Below are 12,735 nucleotides of genomic sequence, written 5' to 3'. Positions count from 1 at the left end.
GACCACTTTGACAGAAGGGAGCGTCGCACGCGGACTCGCTTTATCCTTCCGCCGGGAGCACGAAATAACCCGATTGTGTCGCTTTCACGGGCTAAAACAACCACATATGTGAGCAGTCGCTCTTTGGCACCTTGTGTAAATTGTTGGGATGGTATTAGTTAATGCGACGTTTGCCGGGTTTAATTAAATAGGCGGACTACATCGTGAGTCGCGGCGGGATATTTGCTCTAAAATCCCAGCCTGCTCTACCTTCTTTTTTTCCTTCGGTGGAGGCCATGATGGGAGCCTGAGAGTTCAGCTGGAGCGAGAGGAGCGAGAAAAAGAAGATGATTCCCCGGGACGGAACTGTCAGACCAATCTGTGCAGATTTGTAATCTTTGTATAGTTTATATACATTTAAGGTGGAGCCTGTCACTTTTTTTTTTCAGATGTGTTCTTGGCAATCAGTCGATGACAATGTTGAATCGTTAGAGGCTTTTGGATCGAAAAAGGAGGTAGCATTAGCTATTGTTGCTAGCTAGCTGCGCTAGCTAGCTGGTTAGCTAGCGAGCTAGCTGACGTCCGAGTGACTGGATACGGGTTTCGGGAACCGGTGAGTTCTCCGTCCTCTCGCTGTCAATCGCGGCGGCGGCGATTGAGCCATCGGCTTGGACCGTGTCTGGCATCTAAAGGTTTTTTCTGAGGACAACTGCATGTATTTTATTCGGGGGTTTTTGCAAGACGAATTGCAGGATTGGGAAAGTCGGGCCTGCACGGAGGAGCAGAGCAAGGCCCGTCTTTATGATCCAGAGAAAGCCTTTCTAATCCTACCGACAGCCACTGCTAGCTCTGCTGGCTAGCACGTCTCTGCGAGGGACCTGCAAAAAATTCAGAGAGGAGCCAGCGACCGAGAGCGGGACCCCACTGACTGCGACACACACGACCAGACAGCCGACAGTAGAAAAACCTGTTTTTCATCATTTACCCATATAGACTCCTGTCACCTGCTACAATGGCTGCGATTATAAAAGAAATGGTCAGCCGGAACAAAAGGAGATATCAAGAGGATGGGTTCGACCTGGACTTAACATGTATCCTTCCCTGTGTTTCTCATTTCCACAGCACCCGGGACATTAACTAGTAATGTGTGTGATCGCTGCTCCGAGTAGGAGACCTGGGACCAGAAACGTCAGTGGAGTAACGTGAGGTAGTTAGCTTCTCTGCTACCGATGCTAGCTGGCTAGTTGGTCAGACAGCGCAGCTTTGCTGTCACCCAGCATGTTTGAAAGATGGTGGATCTGTCAAACCAAGCACGCATACATGTCATAGTCGTGTTATAGCTGGAAAACCCTGTTCAACTAGACGTCAGTGTGTGTTTTTAAAAAATCACGACAGGCCATTTAAGTTGCATGCCAGTAACCCAGCGGTGGACCTAGCTTGAGGTTGTGAAATTGTTAGTGGCATTAAGTCATCCTTTTTTTTAACCAGTTGGTGTGTGGAGGAAGGTAGATGGTGTCAAGTATTTATATCGTGTTATGTTTTTGTGTGTCAGTGCATGTAGATGGTAGATATGTGGCTTCATTATGTGGCAGGTTTCTGGATTGATGATGCAAAAGCTGGAAAGCTGATTGCAGCCACAAGGTGAGGAAAGGTGATGGATTAATAGATTCCTGCAAATCTTTAAAAAAAAAAATCAAATGAGCATCTTCATTTCCCTTCATGGAGATTTAAGAATAGCTATTTCTGGCCCCTCTGCAGCACTCATTTCTCATCTGTTACCACTGATAATAGTTGACCTGGTTCCCCAGTGCAGTGTTGCTGCTACTGAAGTCTGTACTTTTTTACTCACTCGGCTGGTGATAAACTAGATCAGCGAACGATGTGGTCGCCCCATGGCCGACGAAATGCAAAATGTAACAGCGGTGTTGAGAGTGGGTCACGGCTGTGTGGATGTTTTGTGCACATGACTTTTTGTAAGGATGTCAAGCTGCCTCTTCAGTCCCGAGGTTGATGTTTCTGGTTTTACAGAGCTGAAGGAGCAGACGATTGACGAATCGATCGATACAATCTGCAACAGTTTTGATATTCTCTCGTTTAACCATAAAAGTCGCCGCTTCCGCCTTCTCAAATGTGAGAAATTTGCTGTTTTTCTTAGTTTCGATGGGAGAGAGAATGATTCCTTTTATAGACAGTGAAGAGGTGTGCTCTGGGAGATTGTGATGAGGCTTTTATCACTATTTCTTGCACTCTATAGACCGACTGATTGATCGGCCTAATCTGAGAAAGGCATTCGGCAGATGGATTGATCATAAATGTGATTGTAATTGCGGTCCTATACGGTCCTGTACAGCATCAGTACGGCATTCACGGAGATAATTTGCTCTGTTTTCATCTTGAGAAACACGCTGAGCTCTGATTTGTCTTTTCTAATGGAGTTACTCTGATTCAACACTGTACTGTAGATGACATACTGAGCTGAATCCAGGCTGCTGGGGGGGGACGCATGTGCGACTGAAGCTGCTGTGCATCACTATGTTTGATCAGACGCTTCTCACCTGGTTGTGTAATGTGGTCGAAGCGTTTGTCGGGGGACTGTGTCGTGTCTTTGTGCAGGTGTGTAGGGGCACGCCACTCAAAAAGTGGCATCTTTCTTTGGCTCCTCTTGCTCAGATGTGGGCCCTTTCGAACCGTGCCTTTTATCATTTTTTGGCACGGTGTCTAAAAACAATATGGGCTCTCTGCAGTTATGTAATGCAGTATCACAGTTCTGGGAATTGCCCTTAAAATAGAGTTGCCAGTGATATTGTATCAGCGTTGCTGTCTGAGTGCTCTCTCTCCCTCTCTTACCCTCTCAACCCACCACCTCTCCTTTGCTCTTTTTCTTTACTACTCCCACTCTAATTCTCCCTCCCTCTGCTTGCCCCCTTTCCTCTGCTGCTCTCCTCCTTTCCTGTCCTCCCTACCCCCCTCCTCTGCTCAGCGCTCGCCGGTTCCCACTCTCCCTTTTCCCCCCTCTCTCTCTCTCTTGCTCTCAGTTGTGGATTTGGCGTATGCATAGAGCTGAGGCAGGGCTGGCTCTAAAGAAAAGGCGTGCCTGAAACGGCAAATTTTCTTTCTCTCTTTTTTTTCCCTCCTACTTGGAGCTTCCGTCGGGGGTCCCGTATGTGCGTTTCCTCCCAGCTGCAGAGACCAAGCCCCCCCATGCCCTGGGCCGAGGCTCTCCTGGGAGCTCTGGAGCTTTTTAAAAAACACTTATAATAGTCTGACTGGGATGTCTCTGCCATTAGTTACGAGGGTTAGAGTAGCCCATCACATAGCGCAGAAAAACCTGTGTTTGGCTCCTAATTAGGTCTTTGAGACATTAATGGACTGGATTATGGCACAGTATGTGCAGACAGGCTTCCATGTTGAAAGCTACAGGGAAGTAGCTCGGCAGAATGCAAATAATAGCATAGATTTGCTGTTTCGCTTGTTGAATTCATCCTTCAAGGCCTGTGTTGACCATGCTTCAGCTGCATTAGGGCACTTATTAAATTCCTCCTCGGGTTTTATTGACATTTGCTTTTTTTTCCCTCCGCTAAAGATCTTTGAAACTGCATTAATCTTTGTGTGTCTACTTGTTCTGGATCTCAACATTTGTCTATACTAACGGTTGAAAGAGGGTTGTTCTTGTGCGCTTTTGCATGTGCAGGTACTTGCATGTATGTGTGCACACAAAGTTGAGGATTATGTCGGGCCCAGCCGCGCTCTCTCACCAGAGTTGTCAGGCCGCGTGTGTCAAATTTTTCTGACCAGTTAAAAAGTGATTTGACTCCGGAAAAATATGGTCTGCTCAAACTGAAACAGACACATCCAATTAGAATTATTCAGCTTTTCTATTTTTGACACCGTGGCACAGGAAGTGTAAGAAAAGGTTGCCCTTTAGTCAGTGGTTAAAGTGTGAAATCCCACAGCTTATGGCGACAGGCAGACTTCAGTTACAGGTAGGCGTTTGCAGCCGAGCCTCAAAGACATGCATGCCAACTCAATTATTCTTTTTCGCTGCAACATGACACTGATGCGTTGCCTTTAAAGATTGCACGTATGTCGCCGTGTAATCGGCCGCGACGTTTTTCCAGCGCTGAAATAGGCAGCCGCGTTCAGGCGATGTAAAGGCAGCCAGGTGCAGACGGTGCAACCAGAACTTGCAGTGAAACCTTGTGTGTGTGCTGCTTTTTTTTTTTTTTATCTTGTCCATCATTCTGCTGCATGTGCAACTCGAAGCTATAACACAAAGGGTGTTTGTGGGTTGTTGTTTTTTTTTTTTTTTATTACCTGCGTGTCTTCATGCTGCCTGCGTTCCACCTCACAGGTATTCAAATCGGTCCGGCTGCGCTTGAAAGAGAGATAAGCCGAACATTTGCGATCATCCCAATATAACTTTGGGCTCTAAAAATAAATGCAGGTCAGGGAGCGGAGACTCTCCTCGTGCACCCACATGTGGGCCTGGCTCGTGCAGGAGCGCTGTTACTCCCGTCCCTCTCTGCCTGCTTCTCACTGTCAAGGCCATCTGTCACAACACACACACACCCACACACCCCTTATGAGCGCCCCTTCCTCTGTGCTCCCATCTATCCATAACTACAACGACACCCTCATATTGACGTTGGCTAAAACTTTTTTTAATGCTCTGCTGCTCATCTCTGCATTCCTCTTAAAGTGCCTACTTCTTTCTTCGGATAGTGAAAGTGCATTTGCTGTCGAAAACAAAAGGTAGACGTGCTTTTTTTTTTTCTTTTTGTGTCTGGGTGCTTCGATACATTTCCTTGACTCTCGCCTGAACAGATATCTACCCAAACATCATTGCGATGGGCTTTCCTGCAGAGAGACTCGAAGGCGTGTACAGAAACAATATAGATGATGTAGTACGGTGAGTTCTGCTGCCTCTGCTGATCGTAGAAAAGTGAGATGTCAGAGAAATATGTGGTTATTCTGCTCTGCTGGTTGATCTAATAAATGCATTCTCTATCTGGTTCTCTCTCGCAAACAGGTTTTTGGATTCAAAGCATAAAAACCATTACAAAATCTACAACCTGTAAGTGTTCCTCATAAACCTGAACTTCTCTTTGTGCACTCGACAACTTCCTCTGTGTGTGTGCGCTAACTGGATTTTCTTCTTCCCATTTCAGCTGCGCAGAAAGACACTACGATGCTGCCAAATTTAACTGCAGAGGTAGGCTGATTTACATGTTCCTTAAAACAAATGTCCACTGTGTCTTCCTCTCCGTCTCGTCTCCTCTGACCTGTCAACATTTTTTTCTCCCCCCCCCCCCCCCCTGCTCTCTGGTTACATCTTTGCGTGGGCCTGCGACTCGTCACGCATCAGTTGCACAGTACCCCTTCGAAGACCACAACCCTCCTCAGCTGGAGCTAATTAAGCCGTTTTGTGAAGACCTGGACCAGTGGCTCAGCGAGGATGACAATCACGTGGCGGCCATCCACTGTAAGGCCGGGAAGGGCCGCACCGGAGTCATGATCTGCGCTTATCTGCTCCATCGCGGCAAATTCCTGGAGGCCCAAGAAGCGCTTGACTTTTACGGAGAAGTCAGGACAAGGGACAAGAAGGTGAGATGTTAATCGGAGACCACGTGTCTATGTCTAGCTGTAACTAATTATTTTCTGCAGAAACAAAGGAGTTGTGAAAGATGCCAATTGCATTTTCCTACAGTTTAAGCTCCAAAATCTCCAGATCTCCATTTTACAACAAAATAAACTGGAAAAAAGCAGAAAACCCTCTCTTTAAAGCAGCTGGTCCCTGAAATATTGGCTTTTATTGCTTGAAAAGTGATTATCTCGATCATTTTTAGTTTCAGCTCCACTTGCAACACACACACACACACGAGATAGCATCATTTTTGTACATTTGGGATCTTTAATCACCATTTCTGTCATTTCAGGGAGTAACGATCCCGAGCCAGCGCCGCTACGTCTACTACTACAGCTACCTACTGAAGAACCAGCTGGAGTACAAGCCGGTGGCGCTCCTCTTCCACAAAATGGTGTTCGAGACTCTCCCCATGTTCAGCGGGGGCACCTGCAGTGAGTCATGTTCAACTTTAACTCCAAACTAGGGCGTAGGCATCGCACAGCGCTGTTCAAACGGAACGAGAGCCTTGGATGTGTTGTGCACTGTAGGGCTCACCCACGCGGCAGTTCAGCGCCGTAGAACAGCAGGAGGGTCATCTACGGCAGAGTCCTGCGCCGGCGTTTTTTAAAACCGAATCAAGTGCGGCTGAATTCAGCTGCAGTGTTTTGGACATTTTGAGTAACAAGGGCAGCGTCTTATTGATCGAGTCTTTAAAGAAGGCCCGACTCGCTTTCTGCCTGCTTTTGAAGAAAAACAAGATGACTCGTATCGCCTCTGTTTGTCATAAAGGAATTTATCGTCTCATTAGAGGAAACAGAAATCAACCGCCTTTTATGATCGCAGGTATTTGAGTCATAATTTCAAAATAAATGTCGCATCCTCAGAAGGATTGCCTCCACAGGAGTCAGGCTCAAGTGCACAAGTACTGAGATGAATTACAGTACGCGCTGCTACACAATGTAGAGCTTTACAGCCCTGCGCGAGGGAAGTAAACTGTACACTCGCACGCCGGTCAGCGCACTAAAAAGCCACACACACGTGAGGTTTATATGCTGCACTCGCATGTGAACAGGAAGTCACTAAAAAGCAGTAAAAGAATTAAATAGTTTGGTCAGTGATTTATTTTTGCATACGGTACCACAACCATCGAGCGTTAACGCGTCACTGTAGTTGGTTTCATGACTATTTAAATATCGCTGCATGTTTGCTCGCAGCTCGTGCAGTACGACTTTGTTGTAGAGTGGTGTGTTTGGAAACAGGGGAACTTGTCGTCCCTTGTGTTCAGTGACACAGACACTGAAGCAGTCGGAGTCGATTTTTTAACTTAATTTCCACATCCTCCAATATAAGATTTAACTTAAAGGGTAACTCCGCCAATTTCACACATTAAAGTGCGTTGACAGGTCTTGCATATGCATGTGTGGGGAAGAAAAGTAGCATAAAGCCTTCTGGGGCACCAAAGGGAGCAGCATGTAATCTGATAAATTGCCTCCAGTGATGTCACCAAGTGGCTAAATTGCATTGTGGGTAATGTAGGCACCAGGTTTTGAAAAGGAAGAAGAATGCGTGGAATAAAAGGGCAATATCTCTGTTCTGCTTTATTCGATTTTGATTAAAACAGAAATTTAAACCGTCCATAATGAGTCCAACAAGACTGCTTGGAGCATACATTACCCACAATGCAACTTAGCCACTCGGTGGAGACAATCAGATTTAAAGCAGCTTCTTCCGGGGCTTATTTTTCAAGACCTGTAAACACACTTGAATGTGTAAACTTGGAGGCGTTACCCTTTAAGTGTTTGTGAGAAATGAAGCAGATACTGAAGCCTTTTCGCCGCACAGAGTAAATTTATTTTTGCTGTCCATATTTTCTCAGCATGTTCTTGCTCTGTATTGTACATAGAAAGCTGTTCTTGGTGGTTTAGTAGTTTTCTGCTCAAAGGTGTCTGAGTCACACGATGTTATGCTTTTCCTGCATCTGAATTTGCCCATTTTGAACTAACGGTCAGAACGAAAGCACCTCCTCTTCTTCACTTCTGTGGCTTTTTTAAAACCCCTAACACCTAACTGTGCTCGACAGCCACGACTGTATTGATCCTCCTCTTTTTTTTCCTTCTATTAAAAAAAAAAAAAGGCCCTATTCTGAGTTTGATGTCTTAACACATGTACACACGCATCACCCCGTTCAAGCCTCGGGTTTGAGCTCACCTCAGCGATAAAAGAAGCGACGCTAGTTTGATCGTGCTGTTTAGAAATAACTCACATTTTGTCAAATTCAACTGATGTTTGTGGTCGTTTTTGAGTCAGCAGCCTCAAGTTCCCCCTTTTTCTCTCCTTCCCCTTTGTGTCCCATCATGTCAAATGTTTAAGATGTACACCTCCACTTCAAAGCCACGTACTGTATGATGTTTGTAGCTGCAGATAAATCTGTAAATATTTGTTTGTATGCCTGCTGTGCTGCTGTCAAGCCCCTGACAGGCCAGCCAGGCCCTGTTTGTGATAATCTCCTTCTTTCTCTCTAAGGGGACAGTACCGTTAAAAACAGGAGCGAGCCGACCCCTCAGGGCTTCAAGAAAGGGAATTGGCATTGGGGTAAATGAGCCTTTCATCCATTATTATTATTATTTCACTCATTTTGCTTTTATATGGCCCCAGAGATCCACCAGGCAGGAGGTAGACTAGCAGGATAGGACTAGCTCACAGGCATATGATGTCATCTCCAACACCACCCCACCCTAACAGGAAGAAGGAAGATTAAAAAATGTCTGCTATATGCGACGTGTTGCGCTGGTCCAAGACCAAACCGTGACTGTCTATCAGAATAGGGTCCTGTGTCTCTGGTTCTGGGTCTCTTCTGGTGTTAGATCTTGTGGACTTTCTGTTTCACCTCCTTTAAATTTTAATATAATGTTTTGCACGTACTCAGTTGGTGGGGGAGTGGTGATGGTGTGCTGTGCCTGTTTGTCAAACTCATGTAATAACCCTGGTAATCCTGTCTTGCTCACTCGATTGACTCCTCTGTCACTCACTCTTCTTCTTCTTCTTCTCCTTGTTGTGTTTTCTTGTCTCTTTTTCCCTCACAAATCTCATAATCTTGCCCCTTCCTCCTCCTCCTCCATGTGCCGACGTCGACACTCTTTTTGCAGATCCCCAGTTTGTGGTGTACCAGCTGAAAGTGAAGATTCACACGTCGAACCCCGCTCACACGCGGCGCGAGGACAAGCACATGTTTTTCGAATTCCCCCAGCCGCTGCCAGTTTGTGGAGACATCAAGGTGGAGTTCTTCCATAAACAGAATAAGATGATGAAGAAGGTTAGTCGTGCTCGTGTGTGTGTTCATTGTAGTAGCGTAATTTGCTTGGTGCTTGACAAATTTCTGTCGGTCTTAAGAGCTTATTTCAGCTGTTGATCGTCACGACCTCTGCTAGGTCAAAGAGCAATCAGCAGGCGTTTGACGAGGCATTTTCTCACTTAGCTGGGTGCCAACAATTAAGCTTTTTTTTTTTTTTTAAAAAAAGGATCAGGCTGACGGTGTTTTATTTTTATTGCCAACAAATCCCATAAAAAGACCAAAACCAAAGCTGTAGTTTATTTTTTTTTTCCAAAAACTCTTAAAAGTCCCATATTGTAGAGAGACACGCCCCGTCCAGTGGACCACCATGGGACCGTGGGTTACACATGATGTTTCTCAATTTAAAAGATATTTTTTTTAACTCGAGGAAGTCAAATTCTCATTTAAAAAATCTGTGTAAAAGTCTGTGAATATACGTCATTATAAAGACTACACACCCAACAGTCGCATAGTTGACGCTGTGCCGTATATTAGCAGCTCACAGAGCTGACAAACTTTCCTTTCACACAACTGCAGCAGTCAGTGTGAGCAGACTTGTGATTCTCACCTTTTTTCATACTTTTTCCTGTGTGACCGCGTTGGTGTTGGTGACGATATTGAGCGAGATGATGTAGTTCATTCAGCGATTTTACACAAAACTAAACGTGCGTTGCTTATTTTAGTATCTTTACACTAATTGTTGACTTTCTTGACAAACGGTTATCCTTTAAATTGACAAACATCATGAGCCGTCGGGACTCCTGTGAGGTTGTGATGTCACAGCTATACAGTCACCAGTCACCTGATGTGGATGTGTGGTGGGTGGAGTCTGCTCAGACCTGTGAGAGCTGACCAATCAGTGAAGACTGGGCTTTTAGGAAGAGGGGGGCCTTAAAGAGACGGGAGGTGCTGCAGCAACGGACAGTAGAGATGCACAGATCGATCGGCCAGAGACGGAAATCGTCTGGTTTTCAGTATGATCAGTCATGATTGGTCACCAGCTGATCAGCGACAGATAAATCCGATTCTGTGCTGCTCAGATTTACACACATTTTGGAGAAAATGCTAGTTATTTAAAAGACGGTGTGTTATTATGAACAGAATTGTATTTTAATTAAAGAAGGTTACAAAAAGAGAGAAAATAACAATCAGCAGGTCAGTTATTTCATTATTATTATAATAATAATGTTTCATATATATATAACTATTTCTCTTTCCATATAATTCAAGATTCAAGATATAATGTTCATTTAAAGCAACCTTAGGTTCTGTGAAAGGCGCTATATATATTATTATTATTAATGCATATGCAGCTCACGGCCCTCCCGCTGGCGATCGGTGCATCTCCAGTGGACAGTATGAGGAAAAAAAGGTATTTTTGAACATCAGAGCCTGTAAACAGCTTCAAGTAGGCGCCCAAAATAAAAGTATGAACTCACAATATGGCACCTTTTTTTAAAAACACATCCATAATCCACACAGTTACACAGGTTGGCATCGTCATCGCACTGTAGTTTATTTTGAGTCAGTCCCACATTGATCGTCCTGCTGCTGTAAATAAATACTCACCAACACAACAAATGTGTATCAAGCCACTGCTGAAAATACTTTTTCCAACAAATGCTCTGTTTACTCCTCTTTGAGTAATGTTTGCTAAAGAAGACGGTGCCTGAAGGCTCAGTAATTTCCTGAAACGGCTCGATGTTTTCAGGCTGTTTAGGAGCCTTTTTTTTTTTTAAAAATGAAACGTTTTTAAAGATTCACGTTCTTCAGTAGAAACAAACGGGCTCGGGGCCGAGTGCACAGACAGGGTAGAGGAGTCTGAAAGTATGGAGAGACAGACTAACACATTGTTGGTTTTGATTTTTTAATGAGATTTGCTGACAGTGAGAAAACACATAGAATAACACCAGCTCTAGCCAACAGGTCTGAGTCCATAAACACTTTTTTTTTTTTTTTAATACTCTCCTTCCATCATCTTTGCCCTCCAGGACAAAATGTTCCACTTCTGGGTGAACACCTTTTTCATCCCTGGACCAGAGGAGAGCGTGGACAAGATGGAGAACGGGGCGGTGAACAATGCAGACAGCCAGGCGGGGCTAACGGCACCGGGCTCGGTCCAGCCGCAGAGCGCCGAGTGCAGGGACAGCTGCAGGGACAGCGGCAGGGAAAGCGACAGGGACAGGGACTACCTCATCCTGACGCTCACTAAGAACGACTTGGACAAGGCCAACAAAGACAAAGCTAACCGCTACTTCTCGCCAAACTTCAAGGTAAAGATTTAATTTAGATATTAGCTGGATGAATGGATTGTTGTGCGTTATTGAAGCTATTGTTAAGCTAATTGCTTTTCTGTCAAATCAGTCTGTTTGTATGGAAGCTTTTAATAATGAGACTTGTTTATTATTATTTTTTAATTGCACACACTGAAGTTAGTTTTAATTTGCTATTTCAGGTGAAGTTGTATTTTACGAAAACCGTGGAGGAGCCTTCAAATTCGGAGGCAAGCACTTCGACATCCGTCACCCCGGACGTTAGCGACAATGAGCCAGACCATTATCGATACTCTGACACCACTGACTCTGATCCGGAAAATGAACCTTTTGATGAAGAGCAGCACACGCAAATCACAAAAGTGTGAACTCTTTTTAAAACAGGAAAAGAAGAAATTATACACCAGAAAAAAAGGAGAAAACTTGAATATAAACTCAAAAGAAGAACCTTTGTCCCTTCCCTCCCCCAGACGGCAATAGAATATCATCATGTCAAATGCCAATTTTAGGGAAAAAAAGATAAATATCCTGACCAATATATTGTTTTTTTATTTTTCTTTTTTTCTTTGGCACGGCCATGTACCATGTGCGAGGTATTGACACTGTTGCCCCATGGGAAAAGGTGCTGTAGCTATAAAAATGTATTTATATATATATGTATACAAACGTATATGTATATACATATATACATGCATATATAAACAAACTTTTTTTTGTGTCAAAGACAATGGAAAGAGTACCACAATCAGGAGACGGGAGTTGAAGTGTGGGAGAAGTTAGAATGATATACTAGGACTATGCTGCTCCTTCTCCTGTCTAAACCAAGGCCAGTGCTGCAGTCACTTTGTTTCACTCCCTCTCTTCTCCTCCTCCTTCCTCCCCCTCCTCCTTCCTCCTCATCTTTTACTCTCCCTCCCCATCCATCCTCTCCTCCTTCCTCTCCTCCTTTACTGTGAATGCTTCTTGTGCTCTTTGCAGGCTGTCTCACGTGACTTTTGGTCTTTGTGCAGTGCAAACTGCATGCGGGCAGTGGGTTGGGGGTGGGCGGGGTTATGAAGAGGCTGTGATGATGTCTAAAGCATTGCCATTCCTGTTCCCACTGTGTATACGTTAAATTATGCAGAACAAGGCATCCCATGTAATTGTTAATGTTTTTTTTATCCTAAGATAATAAAAATATAATACACAAAACAGCAGGGAGACAAGTGTTTGCAATAATGTCAACACTACATTTAAAGGACAATGGTTATTTGCATGTATTGGAAATTGGCGTCCATCCCTAATAAATGTATGCAATGTTGTCTTTTCTTAAAGAAACCAGCTTTGAGATGTGTCTTCTGCGTGGGGTTCCCCAGTGCTTTGAGTCATGCTCAGAAAATTACATCAGAGGTTTATGTAATATTCTCCCTGCGCTGCTCGCAGTTAATGAAAATCATGCCGAATGAAAATGGGATTTTTTTTTGTGATGTGCAGTTGTCATCGAACGGCGAGTCCAGCGCCGTCTTCAACTGTCAACCCAAGCCGTA

General features: G+C 44.5%; 1 protein-coding gene across 2 annotated transcripts; it reads left to right on the top strand.

Annotated features, from left to right (window-relative positions):
• Positions 1–266: 266 nt before the first annotated feature.
• Positions 267–12,526, top strand: ptena (phosphatase and tensin homolog A). Of its 2 annotated transcripts, XM_073481686.1 has the most exons (10): positions 267–1,070; positions 4,804–4,888; positions 5,009–5,053; positions 5,148–5,191; positions 5,345–5,583; positions 5,916–6,057; positions 8,129–8,197; positions 8,752–8,918; positions 10,928–11,209; positions 11,392–12,526. In XM_073481686.1, the coding sequence occupies exons 1-10, from the start codon at positions 992–994 to the stop codon at positions 11,575–11,577; spliced, it is 1,338 nt and encodes a 445-aa protein (XP_073337787.1). In that variant the 5' UTR covers positions 267–991; the 3' UTR covers positions 11,578–12,526. The 2 variants fall into 2 exon arrangements, with proteins under 2 accessions (XP_073337787.1, XP_073337788.1); XM_073481687.1 differs by lacking the exon at positions 8,129–8,197 and having other exon boundaries at positions 902–1,070; positions 11,392–11,661.
• The last annotated feature ends 209 nt before the right edge of the window (positions 12,527–12,735 follow it).

Source organism: Pagrus major, chromosome 15, assembly GCF_040436345.1.
Source record: "Pagrus major chromosome 15, Pma_NU_1.0".
Classification (NCBI taxonomy): Eukaryota; Metazoa; Chordata; class Actinopteri; order Spariformes; family Sparidae; genus Pagrus; species Pagrus major.
The sequence above is the reverse complement of the archived record's forward strand: the minus strand, read 5'-3'. Positions and strand labels throughout refer to the sequence as shown.